General features: G+C 51.5%; 1 protein-coding gene across 10 annotated transcripts in view; it reads left to right on the top strand.

Annotated features, from left to right (window-relative positions):
- Positions 1-16,752, top strand: part of LOC146197185 (homeobox protein cut-like) — a 725,401-nt gene extending 708,649 nt beyond the window's left edge. For 7 of the 10 annotated variants that reach the window (XM_084598962.1, XM_084598969.1, XM_084598966.1 and 4 more), the window contains 12 exons: positions 5,342-5,500; positions 6,050-6,124; positions 6,286-6,392; positions 6,683-6,843; positions 7,653-8,231; positions 8,633-8,949; positions 9,548-10,001; positions 10,649-10,953; positions 11,598-11,865; positions 12,401-12,900; positions 14,300-14,480; positions 14,816-16,752. In XM_084598962.1, the coding sequence (XP_084455088.1) occupies positions 5,342-5,500; positions 6,050-6,124; positions 6,286-6,392; positions 6,683-6,843; positions 7,653-8,231; positions 8,633-8,949; positions 9,548-10,001; positions 10,649-10,953; positions 11,598-11,865; positions 12,401-12,900; positions 14,300-14,480; positions 14,816-16,041 (4,332 nt within the window). In that variant the 3' untranslated portion in view covers positions 16,042-16,752. The remainder of the gene's footprint in view (positions 1-5,341; positions 5,501-6,049; positions 6,125-6,285; positions 6,393-6,682; positions 6,844-7,652; positions 8,232-8,632; positions 8,950-9,547; positions 10,002-10,648; positions 10,954-11,597; positions 11,866-12,400; positions 12,901-14,299; positions 14,481-14,815) is intronic. The other 3 variants (XM_084598965.1, XM_084598963.1, XM_084598964.1) reach the window with 3 other exon arrangements.
- The last annotated feature ends 1,187 nt before the right edge of the window (positions 16,753-17,939 follow it).

The raw sequence follows: 17,939 nt of genomic DNA, 5'->3' as shown, positions 1-17,939 counted from the left end.
GAGCTCACGAAGCCAGTTTTCTCGCTTTTTTCTTTCTCACTCGCTCGTCGAAGACGGCTCGAAGTTCTGTTATCGCTCGGTGTCCCCGAAAACGGGCTTCGTTCGCCAATCGGTCGCTTTAGTTGCTCTTAATTGTTTATTGTTGCCTTTTTTCTACGCTTCGATTTGTTCACTTTCCAATGAAGCCTTGTGCGCGCGTCTTCGCGTTCCTTGCTGTGCGCGCGCTCCTTATCGACTCCGACCCTCGGTGTTCACACCTTTCCGATCACGCCGGCGTCTTCATTCATACATGGAGCTTGTTCTGCGCTTTCGCCCACCGCGCATCTTGTCGTGTTCGCTGTTTGTTTCCTGTCGTTCGCGTTTGCCTGCCAGTTCTCGAAGAGGGAAACAAAAGCTAAATGCTCAACTTATTTCACGTTTATATATATCTTTATTAAGATAGCTGAGACAGGACACTATTTTCTGCCTCTCTATACATCCACCACGCCCTCTCAAGCCGTTATCCCTGCAGCTCGCACAGCTCGTGGTGTTCCTGGGCACGCTTTAATGATGATACGTCGGCGCTTGGGTCGACGACACCTGTCGGATAACCTGCCACAGAGTCTTTGTCACGACCCAGTGACCCGCATGCTACCGCCTTAGTTTCCGTTTCCTTTATTTAAATCAATTTTTTAACTAGTCCCACTTCCTGCTTCGACACGGAAAATAAGAACAGATGCACTTTATAAGCAAGCATAGAGAAAATGTCTCTCAGTTATTTTTGCAGCTTTGATTGTGAGCAGTCTTTTGGGATTGCTTGTAACCATAACTGTACGATGAGTATCAGCCTTTTTGTCTCAAAGCTCCGCTGGGGAGCGCGAGTTTTAATTAGTACCTACTAAGGTATTCACTACACCACGCTGTATACGAAAAAGTTACCGCTGCTTTATTCATCAAGTATATTTAGTTTCTGCTGGTTTCTTGAACGTTAACCGCAAGAGCCGGAATGTTTGTTTTGATAGCTTGCGAATTTCATTTTCTTGACTTACTATAGGACCCACGGACTATTTGGACTCCAGCTAACATTATTCATTTATTCAGAATGTGACCTTGTGATTTTGTTATATATGTAATGGAACCAATTAAGGAAGCCATATGTCAGCGAAAAAAAAACAAAAAGAAAAAAGAGAGGAATGTTTTCATGTTATCTTTTTTTTTAAATTAGCGACATTGATGAGAATTTATCGACGCAGTCAGTTTATGGCTGAAAGATTATTGGTCAGTATAATGCAAAAGAAAAACAACCACGTACAGCTGCAGGCATCAAAACCCAAAACCTCCTCCTATATATAGACACGCGGGTCGCTGGCGGTGTTTAATCTCTCATTAGTTGGCTTTCGCGTTGTTCTGTATAACTTCCTGTGCCGTGTATCTTATCAGTTAACGTTTCGAACTGTGCCTCGCACTGTTTTCAAAGTTTCGTTGTTATCCTTCTCCTCCCGTTTCGGGTTTCCCATCTTGGTCCACTTTGGACGTCTTCTCTTTTCACCCACAAATCTTGACTATTCTCCGAGATTTCGCGACGGTTTCAATTCCATCGCAATAAGGCTAGATTGGAAAGTTTGCTCCGCGGAGACGGCGACCGCAGGAGGAGTGGAGCAAGTCCTGCTCCCCCTCCGTGGCACTGCACCATGTCCGCAGGCTTCAATCAACGCGAGTGACGCCGGAAAGATGTCGTCGATCCTGCCTCCGGGTCCCGAAGTTTTCTGCGTGGTAATAATAGCGTGAACGACAAACGAGAATCGGGCACACGCCCGAGAAAGGGATACGGAAAAAGCAAAGATTAGTCTCCTTTTTTTTTACTGCAAGGGAAGCCACGGCACTAAACGTTTGGGGCAAATACTTATTCGAGCGAAAGAAAAAAGAGAGAATGCTTTGCAGAGCCGGGTAAAGGCGTTTGCGAAAAGCTAAAGTAAGCTTGTGTCGTGCTTTAGTCGTAATTGTCGATTCGGACAGCGGCGGTGGTCGTCCGCGCCTAGATGGACGCGATTAATCTACGAGAAAGCCGCTCCGTCTCGTCCGGCGTGTGCATCGGGCCGAGTTTTGCTCGAGGCTGCGAACGCCGTCTCTTCCGCGTCGTTTGGTTTTTCCCTGCAGCTCTCATCTTCGAAATGGGATTTAATTTGGAAGTCGTTGTTGTCTATTGGCAATGTCCCCGATGCTTTCTCTCCCAGCGTTGCTGTCTATTGGTGCTTTCACCCTGGGGACACGTGTTTTGTGGCCACCTCCCGTGTTCGAGTTCATTTTTTTTTTATCTTCTGCCTCCTCAAAATTATATGCAGCGTTAACTACTTTTGGATGTCTGGGTTCTAGCAGGCGTCATTTGCATCGAGAAAATGTTAATGCATAGTCCTCTGATATTTTCAATACTCTCGACCAGGGTAGAGAAGTATCGACAAATAACCGGAGTTTTGAATGCACTATCGAAGTTTCTTCGATACTACGGTTATTTGATCGATACTTTCAAAGCTTTTTCTTCTTCGGAGGCGAAAAGCAATCCGCCTGTGCGCTGTGCGATGTCGGTGCACAATAAAGAACCCCAGGTAGTCGAAATTTCTAGAGTCCTCCACTATGGCGTCTCTCATAGCTTGAGTCGCTTTGGGACGTTAAACCCCACAAAACCAAACCAAACTTTCTTCGACAGGGTATCGAATGAGTATTGAACATCTCTTTCGGGCTGAATATTTTTGAGTGATTTTCTTGCAGCCCGCGTGAGACAAGGTTGGTGGAACTAAGTCACATGCTTGTGATTTGTTTCTGCACCGTTGCCTTTCTGTAGGTTGCTCACAAGTGCTCGCTCACGAAGACCACTACAATCCGCGCCATTTTTTTTTTTTTTTTTCCATTCGTTCAAGTGACGCTCTGATCTAGCGCGGCTTGTCCTTCTCGCTATCAACAATTCAGTCAGAGACGAAGTGCCGTCGTCAGCGCCCCCGTTTACCGTGTACCGCTGCGACGATTTCGACAACTGCACCTTCGCTTATGTAGTATTAATGCGAGGCACAAAGGGTGTAAGGACGCGCGTTTGCTCAATAATGCGCGTTGTTTTACCTCCCCTCACCACCCTCCCCCTGTCATTTCCCACACACGGACGCGCGCGCAAGTGTATTCTGTTCTTCAGAGAAGGGGATCTTTGGAAACTAGTAGGCTGCGTAACGAATTCAGCGGCGACCCATTTTGACAGGTCCTCCGCTTCCGACCAGCGCGAGGCGCGCCTCCGTTGCTCATCGGGTATTTGTGCGAGTGCGGAGGGCCGCTTGTTGTGTGTACCGTTATAGACGGCCTAGTAATAATGCACACCACCCGGGCGCGCTACTTGCCAGCAGCGTTTCGAACTCGCAAGCCCGCGCTCGTCCACGGCGGCTCCGTCGAGGGCATGTGTACTCAGCAGACGTAATCCCGAATACATAAAACAAAGAAAACAAGCTGCGAAGCCCCACCGGAACTGGGAGCGCGCGCCTTCCGAAACCACACTGCGCCGCCGAGTTTTGGAGACCAAATGACTTTGGCTCGACAAACAACGAGCGGTCGAGGGTGGGGTTGGAGGAGGAGGCGTGTTCTAACTCGCGCGGTTGTCGCGGTCGGCGGCGCGAGCAGTGAATTTTGGCGATGCGAGGGCGCGCAAAGCGGTTGTTGAATTTTTCATTCGGCCCTCGCGTCCGCTCGAATTACGCGCGAGTTGTCAAATGGCCCCCACGCGCGTGGACCGCGGGGCACTTGGAAAGGCGCGCGTAACAGCAGATGAGGTGGCGGCGCCGGCGAGAATTAAGACGGACGGGGAAGAAGTGTACGCGCACACTGCAGGGTTAAAACTTGGGCGCACGCGTCCAGCAGCGACGCCTGTTGCATCTGCAGCGCCGAACCTTTTGATTGCGTTCGCGCTACGGGGAAAAGCCTCGAGAAAATGCTGTTTGTATAGAAACGAGAAAGCTCTCGAATGCGGCATCGCTGCACTCGCTAGAAGACCGCGAAGCTGGGAATATAGCGCGGGAACCAAAAAGCGCGCGTTCTCGCGGCTTATCGGGGATGTTGCAGCTCACCTTTCCGCCCACTATCTGCCTTAGAGCCTTTCTTCCGTCGCCTCTCTCTTCCTGCTCGACGTTCGCAATATGGCGCGAAAATTTTCGCTGCGCAGCTGTTAAAAGTTTCGTCTTCGCTGCGTGCGAACGAGGTTGCCTAATAAGAGCTGGTTGCGAAAACTTTGCAGAGTTTTTAGGGTTACACCTAAGTACCGTTTTTCGCTTTCACTGACGCTAGTTAGTGAAAACAAGGTGGGGAAGATGGCAGCTTTATAAGGGCTGGAATGACAATGCGAAGTCGAGATGCAGTGTATGCCCGAACTGGCGAAAGTGGCGCCATTAGAAGTGCCCTAATTTGTGCGCATTAAAGGAGCCTTGCATATAACATGTCGCGCTGCCGCGGGGACGCCGCTGGTTCCACAAACCGGTCATTCGTGTCACGAGTTCCGGCTAATTGCCTGATTACTAGACAACGGCGGCGAAAATGCTTTTCTTAGAGCTGTACAACTAAGCTTAAATGGGAGCTTATAATCCAAACGCGAACCCAGAAGTAGGTCGTTTTTCCTTGAGTGGATACCGTCTCCTTTCCTACGCGTTTAGTAATAAGCAACCACTCACACGGAGTGTGTGCGTAGGAAAGTTTTAGCGCTCGGTTTTTTTATTGGAGCATTTAACATACCGTTAACACTGTACACCGCCACCTTTAACGGTACTGTCGTGCCCGGTGTTCCGACGTTTTCGCTTAACCGCTACCGCATTACTGTTGCCACTCCAATCATGTAAAGGTGTGCGCATACGCGTGATGCCTTTGCCTATCTGAAGCTCTGTGCGGTAACTGTGGGCGCACAGGGTGACGGTACCGCTACTTTGTGAATTTGAAGCTGTAGAAACTGGACGTTTAGCCTGTATGCAAAGTGGAGTGGATAAATTTTCCAGCGACTACCAATGCAAAGCGCTTCACTTCCAGGACATCAAACGGGCGTGACGCCAAGGACCATGCGAACACTTAGCGTGCTGACTGAATAAACTTCGTCACGTTGTTGAGTCTGTTGATGCGTAGAGTGTGCAAAGGGACCTGTGCCCGCGCAACGAACGGACAATGTCTACATGGGTAGGGGTAGTCCTTATGTTGCTTATGTCCTGTATACATTTTAAAAATCAACTGGGGGGGGGGGGGGGGGGGGGGGGGGCGGGCGCACTGTGCCGTTGCCATCTGTTGGCGCTTTCTGTTCTCGCCTTTTACAATAGCTGAATTTTTTTCTTCTTCTTTTTCTTGCTCGTAGCGTGCCGTGGCGGCCGAGCAGGATTCGGTGCTGTTGCGAGACCAGCTGTCTGACATGGACTCCTCGTCGCCGCCTCCTCCGTCGTCGGCGCTGGACGCCGCGTCGCCCGTTCCCTCCCGGGCGACCCTCGAGCTGCAGCTCGCCTCCAAGGACAAAGAGGTATGCGCGCCTTCTTCCCTTCCCTCTTCCCCAGATCCCTCTTTTTGAAGAGTCAATGCCCCTACGGCTGCTGCATCTACAGTTTTTCTTTCAACCGCATAATACTGTGCACCTGCTCTTGTGCAGTCGTAGTGACCAATCAAGATAATATTTCATCATTCATGTTCTATCCAATCAATTACATTCAGCAGAATTCAGTCAGCCAGTCGAATGAAGCAGTCGATCATTTATGTTGAATACAGCCCAGCTGAATGATCTAGTTTAAATTAACTGAAAAGAATAAAGTCAAGAACACTGCAATATAGGTCATTCAATATTGTAAGGTGTGCGCGTCAGGCCGTTAAATTCGTATCGGTCGCAGATTTTGTCGAGCACATAAGGCTGCTTTCTTTCTTCTGTGCTGTGCGACTTGCTTAAGTCGCCCCCGGCATCTTCGCGTACCTTTTATTCCCTCTCCCACGTGTCCCCCTCTCACTATTATCTGTACTCTCCTTCAACCGTTTTCTGATTCTGATCACTGCATTATTCTTTTTTTCTTATTCGATGCAGATATCTCAACTAGTCGAAGATATTAGGAAGCTGCAGTCGGCAGTCGATTCTCTAAAAGAGACAAGTGCCTCACAGGTGAGTCAACTTATCGTGGTCCTGTCTCGTCGAAGCAGCCCAACTAAGCTACCGCAATCGTAGCATTCTTGGCTCCTCTACTACTGCGAATTTTCGCCGAGTTTGGAACTTGGCGTTAATTTTCGGGCTCTATTTTTTTTTTTTTTTTCTATTTTACACAGATTGCTCAACTCGAAGAAATGCTCGCGGAAAAGTCGAGGATCATCCAAGAACTCGAAGACCGGTTGGACAGGCAGAAAGATTACGAGGACATCAAGAATGAACTTCGGTGAGTCCCTGGTTTTCGTGGACCGATTAATTAATAACACATACGGTAGAGTTTAATAACTAGCACTATATGCCCGATATGGTATATAACATATTTCGTTGTGTCAGTTAACTATTTCGTTAGTTTGTTGATATGCAGGGTATTAATGTACTGTTGCGGAGATACCGGAGTTGCGCTATTGTGCACGAACGAAGTGTATGGGGTTGGATAAAAATGGTAACATGGTATTTTTGATTTAAGTGCCGGCACTCTGACCCTGTATATCTCTTCCTCATCTTCCCCGGACGCAGGAACCTGAAGATGCTGGAAGACAGCGACAACCCCAGTGACGACCAGGACGAGAAACCCACGCTGGTGCCGCCGAACAACAACTGTGTCGACCTCGTGTTGTACGGCAAGAACCGGACGCGACTTTCGCCGCCTCTGGCGAAGCTCCCCTCGGACGATGCCGGTGAGTTTCTGCCCAACTGCATGGTTTACCTGCTGCCCGGCTGTATACGAGTATAGCTTAGAGATCGATGGCGTGAGAAATCTTCTTCGACTTAAATGTATTGCGCAGCCAATTCACGCGGACCGGTCGAGAGCAAAGAGTGTAGTGCCCTTGTACAAAATTGAGAAAGTGTCGAGCGGCTCCGTCAGGTTTTTCGCTATTGTCTTATCTTGACACAATCACAAAAACAACAGTTCAACCGCTTCTCTATGCGCTGGCGAGAGCTCGGGCACAGCATATCAGCCAACGGAGTCCCGGACTGTGGACCCATAACTCATGTAACCCTCAAAGATGTTTTATACTACTACTACTCTATGCGCTGGGAGTAGACGCAGTTCTCGATTTCCTCTCTGGTCTCTCATAATTATATTCTAATTACCGGTGACCCTATAGTAATGGCGCGTGAATTAAGGTTGTTAAGCAAAATAAATAAATTTGTGTTTCTACGTATGTGTGCGTGCGTGTGGTGATAGATCGTTTCGATGACCTCCGGATGATCGATTTACAAACAGCAGTGCAGTGGACCGATCGATGAATCATTCAATCAGTCGAGACGTCGATCACTAGATCGATCACTCCTGTCTTCCCGGAGGATTGATCGCCTTCACATCGAGCGATCGATTGATTGATTGACCGGTCGATTCCTTCCCTCCCTTCCGACTCCCACCTGCCTTCACTCGTATTCAAACAGTCGAACCAATCAATTCGTCGTTTGCCGGGCCATCGATTTGGTAGCGTTTGAACGGGGGCGTCCCACGCTTCTTTCGCAGGCTCCCCGCGCAGTCGGCTGCAGAACGTCGAGGCGTTCGGCTCGCTGCTGGGCGAAGAGATCGTCTCGTCCTTCTCGCGGATGCTGAAGAGCGAGCCTCCGCCCGTGCCGTCGATGCCAATCGTGACGAGTCCGCCGGCGACGCCCAAGTCGGTGGACGCCGACGCCATGTCCACGGGCACCGACACCTCGACGGGCAGCGGCGGCCGCGGCACGGCGGACGACGGTGCCGCGGCCACCCCACCGACGCCGGACCCGGTCACCGGCGCCTCACTGGAGCGACTGCAGGACTGCCTGCGCCACAACATGGAGCGCCACGCGTGCGAGGCGCTCAACACGCAGAATGTGGCGCGTGCGGTTCGCGAGCTCCTGAGCGCGCACAACGTGGGCCAGCGGCTGTTCGCGCGCTTCGTGCTCGGCCTGTCGCAGGGCACGGTGAGCGAGCTGCTCTCCAAGCCCAAGCCCTGGGACAAGCTCACCGAGAAGGGCCGCGATTCGTACCGCAAGATGCACGCGTGGGCCTCGGACGACTTCTGCGTCTTCATGCTCAAGTCGCTGGTGCCCAAGAAGGGTGCGTGTCGTACGTACACTTCCTATTAACCTCGATTAGTGTAAACCGGGAGTATACATGGTTTTATAGGCTCTTGTGTTTGAGTAGCTTTCTAGTGTAAGGAAATGAACGTCACGTGACGAACACCAAGTGACGGAGGAAGGACAGCGCGGCTCAACTGACTATTTCTAAGTTATATCTGCGACATTGTTTTCATTTTTTAGCCTGCTGGACCGTGTCAGACATTTCTTCCGATGACTGAAGTAACGGTACGCGTGCCGAACGTTTTGCTACAAACAGAGGCGTATACTGACTCCTCGTTAGTGTATACACGAGTCGGTTGATTCATCTCGGCCATAGGGTAGCCTGTGCTCGCTCTTAGCCGCTTTAAGAGAGGGTATCATTAACATCGCGTCTCCCTGTGGGAACAGGTAAGGAGTCCGGCGGATCGAGCGCCTCCAGCCGCCAGGAAGACGCGGCGGCCGAGGAGCGCATCGCGCAGATTCTCAACGAGGCCCAGCAGGCCATGGCGCTTCCGCTGAGCAAGGAGCGAAGCCCGGCGCCGACCGCGGCGGGCGCGCAGAACGGCTCGGCCGATGACTCGCACGCCGACAGCGACCAAGACACCGACGGCGTAGGCAACAACAACAGCAACAACAGTGGCAACAACAACAACCAGTCGTCATCGGCGTCGCAGAAGGACGCCAAGCGGTCCAGCCGGAAGTACGAGAACGACGACATTCCACAGGTGCGTCACGTAAAATGGGCCATCGCTATAGGCGCCCTCTTAGAGATGTCATACTCCCAAGAAGGTCTTGTTGCGTCGGTTGGTGGGATGTACTCAGAATCGAGCACGAAAGGCCTAGCATAGAGCAGACGCCTCGGGACTACCTGGGACTAGAGTAGTTAGTGCCTACTCAAAACACAAAGGAACAAAAAACTATGGTAAGAAATGTAGTCGCACGCCTTGTAACATAAATACAGGGAGCCAAAGCGAGAAAGGCATCCAAATAAAGCTGAGCAAAAACTCAATGGAAGGGTGCAATTATTAATCCTCCTCGCTTTAACTTCATAGCCACACTTTGTATCTTTCATTACGTGTGTTTGACAGTGGACATTTCAGGTGCTACTAGGTGAGGAAAAAAATGTCAATATTATTTACGTAAACGTATAATATGACCACAAATAGGCAGAATGCAATTATTAAAACTCTTCGCAAGCTTCGTGGATGCTTCTATTGTATCGGTGTAGCGAAATTACCGCTTTAGCGCATTTGGGCTCCATCTGATTGGAAACCCGTGCATCACATGCCGTGGCTGACCTGCTCTCTCGGGGCGGATGTGCAGGAGATGGTGGCTCGCATCTACCAGGAGGAACTGGCCAAGCTGATGGGCCAGCGCGTGGAGGAGAGCTTCCGCCAGCAGCAGTACGACCGCACGCACGAGGAGATCCGCCAGGCGCTCTCCATCTACCACCACGAGCTGTCTCGGCTCTCGCAGCTGGCGCTTACACCGGGCCACGAGTTCGCGCGCTTCGGAGCGGCCGCGCTGCCGGGAGCCCTGCTCAACGGGGCCTTCCCGGGCCTCTCGCTGGGGCCCGAGCTCAGGGGACCCGGGGCTGCGGCGGCAGCGGCCGCTGCCGCCGCTGCGAGGGCTGCCGCCGCAGACTCGGTCGAGGCGATGCGCGCGGCGCACGAGCAGCCACAGCCGCCGGTGTCCCAGCACCAGAGGCGAGGATCTTCGCTCGCAGCGCAGTTGGCGCCCAGGGATTGGCACAAGCAGCGCGGCGGCAACAAATACAGTGAGCACTACTTTGGCCTCGACGGCGTGCACGCGCATGGTGCGCGCCTTCACGCACACACTTTCGCCTCCGTTGTCGAACACGCAGCGCTATGTTACATGAACCTAGTAATTGGGTGCAAGTAAATAGCGTAACATCTACTGAGTTACTAAAGGGCGCGGACAGCCGGATGCTCGCACACAGCAGTCCAAGAACAATATGGCGACGTCAGGGAAGCGCCATTTGGAATGATCTACATGTAATCAACACGCAATGTTTAGGAAACTTGTTTCATACTTAGGTGAACATTAAGACTAAACAACAATATTCCGCCAGAAAGAAAGTTTATAGGCCATGAACGGTTCCAGGAATGTGTACGAGCGGCACATACCTAGTATCTTTTTAAACGTCTCCGGTAGAAACGCTTTCGAATGTCTGTACATCGTTCCAAGTCGTAGTCACGGTAGACACGTTGTACGTAAGTGGCACTACTGACTCCATTTCACGAGTCTGTATTCATTACTTCCTGGAGAATTCACACCTCATAAGGCAGCAGTCGGAAACGTTCTGTCGCGCTTATTTTCCGCACTGTCAAAGACTTTCAGGTTTTGGTGTACCCCTGCTAACTAGCGTGTTGGTTTCTTCCTCCTCCTCGCTTTCAATCACAGGCAGCGCGTTCTCGCTGGTGCGGCCTGGCGTCAAGTTCCCGGGCCCGGGTTCCACTCCGAGCCCTCCGGGTGGCGCGGGCGTGCTGGGCCTTTCGGAGACGCCGCCGGGCGGCGCCTCAGCTGAGGACCTCGGATCTTCGCCGTTGCAACGCATGCAGTCCATCACCAACTCGCTGCTCACGCAGAGCGCGGCTCCCTCCATGCCGTCGACCAACCAGCGCCAGAACAAGGCTGTCCTTCCTCCCATTACGCAGCAGCAGTTTGACCAGTACAACAACCTCAACACCGAGGAGATCGTCAAGAAGGTCAGTGGGGATACACTGCCCCCCACAGGTGCCATACTCCTATGTTCGCTATTGCGAAGAGAAGGGTATAGCGAAGATAAAGTTGCACTTCTCACAATATCTGCAGAAAACAATATTAACGGCATTCTGGTCACAATAAAGAGAAAACATGATGTGCTGAAAGAAGGGCTTTGACTGTCGGCCGTTGGGCCCGATCGGCGGTCTCAGATCCTAGAGAAGCGGGTCGTGCGAAACATTCCACGCCGTCATGTTCTCAGCCGAACTGAAGTCTTCGTTACAGTGTCCGAAAATATATGGAAGCCTCTTAATGCACTCATCTTTCGTTGCTACTGACATCGGAAATGAGTGCTTGCACTGAGGACAAGTCGAACTGCCTTCCGAAATTGATCGCGTAACGTGTAGGAGTGGCCGCACCTCTTGAAAACAATACATGGTTTATATGGCTTCAGGTTGCCTAGCAGCACTGAAAATAATACTCTAAGCTCACTCCATTCTTCTCGAACCAAAAATTACGTTCCTCAGTTGCGATCAGACAGTCGCCATCCTGTACGACGTTTCGTCGTACCGGGTAAAATTGTTTCCGTCTCACTCGCGAGCGAGGGGCTACTGTCTCTCGTCCTGACCGGCGTTCATGGGCCGCGCAGGTGAAGGAGCAGCTGAGCCAGTACTCAATCAGCCAGCGGCTGTTCGGTGAGAACGTGCTGGGCCTGTCCCAGGGCTCGGTGTCCGACCTTCTGGCGCGGCCCAAGCCGTGGCACATGCTGACGCAGAAAGGCCGCGAGCCCTTCATTCGCATGAAGATCTTCCTCGAGGACGAGAATGCCGTGCACAAACTGGTCGCTTCGCAGTACAAGATCGCCCCCGAGAAGCTGATGCGCACCTCGGGATTCACCGCCGCGTCCAGCCCGCTCGGTGAGCGCTCCTTTCTGTCATTACAGTTGTATGCCTAAGAGCACAGCCTTTCGTCGTGTGCTCCTTAGACATGCGAGGCTTAAAGACGGGGTCGCGGTAATCGCGTTCCAGTGCTTAAAGTGGTGTCGTCAAAGATGCATTTCTAAAAGCTCTAATTATTTGATTTTTTTTTTGTTCTTTTCTTGTGCGTTTATGAACGCTTGTTTGATTGCTTGGAGCGCATACCAGCGCTAATTCTGTGAAATATGAGAAGCTCTAAATGTTGCCAGTGATCTCGAATTTTCGCGAAACGTATTTGCTGAACTCTGTACCTGAACGTTGCCGACAGACTGTTCTGGTTCCCTGCACACACTTGAGTATGGCAAGTTTCACTCAGCTTTGCTACACACACCTTTACCGGCATTGCATGCGGCAGTTAAAATTAAGGTGATAACGAAGAAGAAAAACAGCATTAAAGCCGTGCATGTTTTCTTTTTCAATCTTTTCTGGTCACACTATAGACAGCTTAACAAACAATCAAATGTGTCTCTTATAGTCTCACCTCCTATTCTGTACGGCGTCCGCGCAGCCGGATCGAGCAAGCTTCCGGCATCGAGCGCGGCGGCAGCAAGGGCAGCGGCGCGCGACCTCCAATCGCACCGCAACAGCCACTGCGATAGCTCCGCCTCGTCACCGTTGCTAGCCAAGGGGCCCTTCAGCGCCTCGCCCGAGCTGCAGGTGGCCCTGATGCAGCAGCAGCAGCATCACCATCAGCAACAGCAGCAGCAGCAGCAGCAGCAACAACAACAACAACAACAGCAGCAGCAGCAACAGCAACAGCAGCAGGACTCACGCGTGGCCTTGTACGCGCCGCCTTCGAGCCCTACGGCTGCCGCGCGGAAGAGTCACGCCCACCACCCGAGCAGCGGCGGTCGCTCGCTGGCGTACGTGCAGCCGTCGGTGTATGAGATGGCGGCGCTCACTACCGACCTGGACACGCAGACCATCACGGCCAAGATCAAGGAAACGCTCATGGCACACAACATTGGGCAGAAGGTAGGACGCCAATTGAACCTCGTGCATGCCGTGCCTTTACCTCCATTAGGCTATTTCACACCCTGTCATTTATGTCTTTTACCTTACGTGAGCGCCTACTATGCTGCGGAATGGAAATAGACTTTTGGTCTCGGGATTCACTGAGAAAGTAATGGGGGAATGCTGTAGCTAACACATGCAGGGCATATGAAAGCCAAAGAGAGTAAAAGAGCAGAGGTCTTATTAATATGACACACATGTACTGTATGTACATCATTTCCAGGAACAGGTGCACTGCAAACACTTCATAATTGAGGCGATTATTGCTTAGTAGCCACTATCGTATGATAGAGTGTGTGTTCCTGCGTATTCAGATTTTCCAAGGCTATCCCTCTACAGATGCTGCTGAAGCATGATGAAAGTTTGAAAAAAAAAAAAAAAAAAAGTTTGCCAGTGTCCTTAAAGTAGCTCTAGTCAGCGTATATTGAGGATCCTTATCTGTTCATGCAGCTTTCATGTCGTGAGGTGTTGATGTCTTCCTGTTTTAACTTATTCGGCATGAGCTTCAACCGGAAAACATCAGCGCTTTTAAGAGAACGAGAACGGGGCCTTGTTGGTTGTAGATTGTGCTTGCAACACGCTGTACACTTGGCAGATGAAACGAAGCAGACGAAGCGTTATTCGTTAAAGCGTGCTTCACTGCAAGCAGCTTCTTATTGCGGAGAAGCCTACCCTAAAGTTTGACGTTCGGTATTTAGGGTTCGGTGTTCGTAGCAAGGAACGAACAGGTGCAGGTGACAACTCGGGGCAGACTGTTTATTTCGAACTGAAAGTGTATGCGTCTGGGTTCGAGATGAGAGAGAGAGAGGTGCTGATGATGATAGCAAAAGGCGGAGGGGAAACTGAGCTGGAACTTGGGCGAGATACAGTAGATAAACAGGGATGAGCAAAGTCGTTGAAAAAAGTTGCTGGCATTAGCTCGGTGGCGAAATAAGTCATGTAACAGAAAAGAAAAAAAAAGAAAAAGGAGCGGGTTAGGTGCGGACATTGGGAAGGAAGCCAGTGAGAGAAAAATATAAGCGTAGTACGGCAGGAATGAAAAAATGAGCGCTGCCACTTTGCGGGACTAGTGCTGAAACAATAGAAAAGAGAGAGAGAGAAAGTGGAGACCTATTGTGTACTAGAGAATGGCCTAGAAAAAAAATATGGCCGCTTGATTCACTGCTGTCACTGTAGTAGGTCTTTGAGAAAAGCGCGAGACAAGCTCCCAAAGCTTCCCACGAAGAATCCAAAACTGCCCGAAACAGCTTCTTGCACAGTGAAAGTGCGAAGTTAGGAGATTTTTTTCGCCTACAATTTCTTTGTAATTTAGTCTTCCCTCTCTAAGAAATCTCTGCCTGTTTTTTGGTGACGTTCACAGATCTTTGGCGAGGCCGTGCTGGGGCTGTCTCAGGGCTCTGTGAGTGAACTGCTGTCCAAGCCCAAGCCATGGCACATGCTGAGCATCAAGGGCAGGGAGCCTTTCATCCGCATGCAGCTCTGGCTCAACGACCCCCACAACGTGGAGAAGCTGCAGGTTATCAAGAATGAGCGCCGGGAAGGTGAGCACATCTACCATTCTTGACCTTTCCTGTGCAGATGCCGCTTGTCAGTATTCCCGGCCCTAAGAAATCAAGGAGTCTAAATAGGCGTGCAATATAATTATGTTTACTGATTGCGCAAGGCCGAATTTATGCTCGCTTACTGTTACTGTAATCCTCAATAGCGCAGCGATAGTCGGTCAATGATGCGATAGTCGATCAATGATGCATGCTGCCTAGTTTGCACCTAGACTTTAAGCTATTTTTTAGCCCTGCTTTTTCTTATAGGCGTAGACCAAGTTTATAGAGGTTCAGCCGCGTTATAGGCGTCACTAACCACTCCGTCTCGCCCTCAGCGAATAAGCGGCGCCGGACGCACGTGGACCTGGAGGCGGCGCCCAGGCCTATGGAGGCACAGCCGCCGTCGCTGCCGGCTATGGGTGGTCCCGGGAGCTTCCCGTTCGCGGCTCCGTCGTCACCGTTCCCGGCGGCCAAGAAGCCGCGCGTGCTCTTCTCTGACGAGCAGAAGGAGGCGCTGCGGCTCGCCTTCTCGATGGACCCATACCCGAGCACGGCAACTATCGAGTTCCTGGCTGCTGAGCTGGGCCTCTCCGTGCGCACCATCACCAACTGGTTCCACAACCACCGCATGCGGCTCAAGCAGCACGTCGTCTCCCCCGGACCAGACGACAACCAGCCGCGCAGCGAGCCGCCACCGTCGCTCCTAGGTCCTCCGCAAAGCTCACGGGAAGGCACGGGCTCCTTCGACCCTGCGCTCTTCCGTGGACTCCTCGTCCAGAGGCTGTCCGAGATGCAGGGAAGCGACAAAAGCGGACCGGCCGCTTTCGGCAGCGCCAGCAGCGGAGCCGGCAACAGCGCCATCAACCTCAACGCCTACAACAGCTACTCCCCGTCCTCGCAGCAGGGCAATGACGAAGGTACGCTCGACCTGAGCATGTCGAGCCAGGCGTCGTCGGGTCGCAAGACGTGGGGTCGAGGCGGCACGCCGACAGAAGACTTAGACGACTCGAACCTGTCACAAGAAGAACCGCCGACCGGAAGCGACCGCGACTCGCTCAAGGAAGAGAGCCTGGCAACCACCTTTTCTGCGCCGCGAGGCGGCGCCCTCGGTGGCGGCGCGTTGGGTCAGCACAACAGCTACAGCAGTCGGCGGCGGAAACCGGCGGCCCCCAAGTGGGTGGACCCTGGCCTGTCACCGGACTCGGACGACGCCGAGGACGAAGAGGCGGGCGGGAACGCGGATGACGATTGCGGCACGCCGGGAGGTGATTCAGAGAGCGCCATCATCAACGGGGTCTGCGTGCGCCAGACCGCCACCGCCAGAGACTTCAGCCTGCGGCTCCGCGAGACGGTTCGGGTGGACCCCGTGGCGGCATCTGACGAGGCCCGCAAGAGTGCCGAGAGGGACGAGCTGGAGGACGACGAGGAAGAGGAGGAAACGGCGTTGGAACTCTGCACTACCACAAAGAAGTCGAGTGGAAGCAGTGGCGATGGCATTCGAAAGCTGGAGCAGAGGCTCGACAACCGAAGTGAGGAACGCGGCGAGGATTGGGAGTTCTAGAAAGGAACGCTCGACTGCGTTCAGATGTCCCAATCCAGTCCTGGCCCGTTCGGAGCCTCCGCTACTGCGCCGCTTGGGGAACATGCCAACTCCGTGAATCTTGGTCGGCTTCGGGAACTGGCGACTTATACAGAGCCCGTCCCTGCCACAAGTGTTGATATAAGGGTTCATCGCCTGAGTGTGGGGTCGCCGAGAAATTGGCGCCCCACCCGGCTGTTTCCGGATTTGTGTGGCCAATCGATCAGGGTCCACTTCATTTCATTGCTTCTCAAGAACACATCGCCTAGAACAAGTTTCGCAGCTGTGACAGCTGAACTCTGGCTGGAGTCCGTGAGTGGTGCGGACTGCTCGCAGCGACCTCTGCGAAGACGCTAACCGCGATCAGTGAAAAAGAGCGCGACCCGCGGGATGACTCTGTGGAACTTTTCGCGCACGCTGCCCACCCGGAGCCACCAGACCTTCTTCGAGCCCGGTGCAATGTGGCCTTAGCTCTCACACACTCCGCTTCTGGTGTTCGTCGTGTTGTTTCCCTTTCAAGCATTGACGTATTCGACGACGAAACTTTTACCGCGAATGCAAGCAGAACTTCGAACGACCAGAACGCTGAAGCGAGGCTGTCTCTGTGTGTCCGCGTGCAGAACTGTGCTCTGGAGACGTTCTTTGTTTTTACGTTTGTACGTTTTTAAGACGTTGTGATGTTTCTTTTTTTTTCCCTCTTACGGTTTACGGTGACCTTTATTGTTACCGCGTCAGCCTTACAAAGTGCGTTGGCGAGGGTTTCAAGCTGTAACGAGTTAATCTTCGTGGCGTGAGCCCAGGGTTCTCTGTGAGCTGAGAGGCATTTCGTACATATTATGGCACACAAGTGGAAAGTACCCGCTGCTAAATCGCCAGTTTTATTTTATTGTCTCTACCGTCAATGAATGTCATCAAGTTTTGTCTTTTGAGAGCACTTGTTGAATAACTTGGCTGACCAAAGGTCTCATGCAACCCACCAATTGTAACAATTACAATCTTTCCTCTGTAGCCTCACACAGAACATTCATGCTACATGCCATGACTCTTTGTACACTGAAAAACCTATATTATTTGGTGCTTTTTACATAGATAGAGGTGGCATTTGCTAGCCAAGAATTTTGATTGTTAGAAGTTGGTGCCTGCGAGTTGACTGATGGTAGGTTCTGTCTAATGTGAGAACTATTTAAGCAGAAATTATGCCAGAAAAATTAACTGGCTAGTTTTATGAAGTTATTTGCCTAACAGCAGTTCAAAACCATGATGCTCTGCAATTAGCTAAGCCCCAGTATTTGCTCCTAGTGCTACTCATTGGACGTTACTGGGCGTTTGCAACTGAAGAACCTGCACTGACGAAACTTAACACATAGAACACCAACTGTTGCTTTTTACGGTGGGAAAACATACACAAGTTTGTGAACAATGCCCAATCAGCCGCTAAGAGTCAGCGAGAGAAGACGTACATTAAGCCAAAGATGTGAACAAGAGCTTTAGTAGCAGGCACTGTTGTCGCATGTGTTTCCCGATCACAAGATCTGGAGACGACCCTTCTTTACAGAGAGCATTCATTTCATGTAACACAGAACTGGCGTGATTTGTTTCGTAGCTAGTGGTATTTATATACACACATATACAGATATATTTCTTTTTTTTTTTTGGACTCAGTCACGCCTTTGTTACCACCTAGTCCCCCTATGATTTGTACTCTGTTTGCTGTCAACACGTGCTAGTCCCGACCTTTGCCCAACAAGCAACCATGAATGCCTCTTGGTAAAGAATTAAGCCTCTTCCTTGCGTGACTTTCTAAAAAAAGTGGATCTTCATGGAATACACATCTTTCACTGCAGCCGTATATGCAACAGACAGCATTGACTTATTTCTTT

The sequence above is a fragment of the Amblyomma maculatum genome, chromosome 3 (assembly GCF_055883805.1).
Source record: "Amblyomma maculatum isolate TAMU_Amacu chromosome 3, ASM5588380v1, whole genome shotgun sequence".
NCBI classification, from domain to species: Eukaryota; Metazoa; Arthropoda; class Arachnida; order Ixodida; family Ixodidae; genus Amblyomma; species Amblyomma maculatum.
This window is presented reverse-complemented; position numbering and strand designations above follow the sequence as displayed.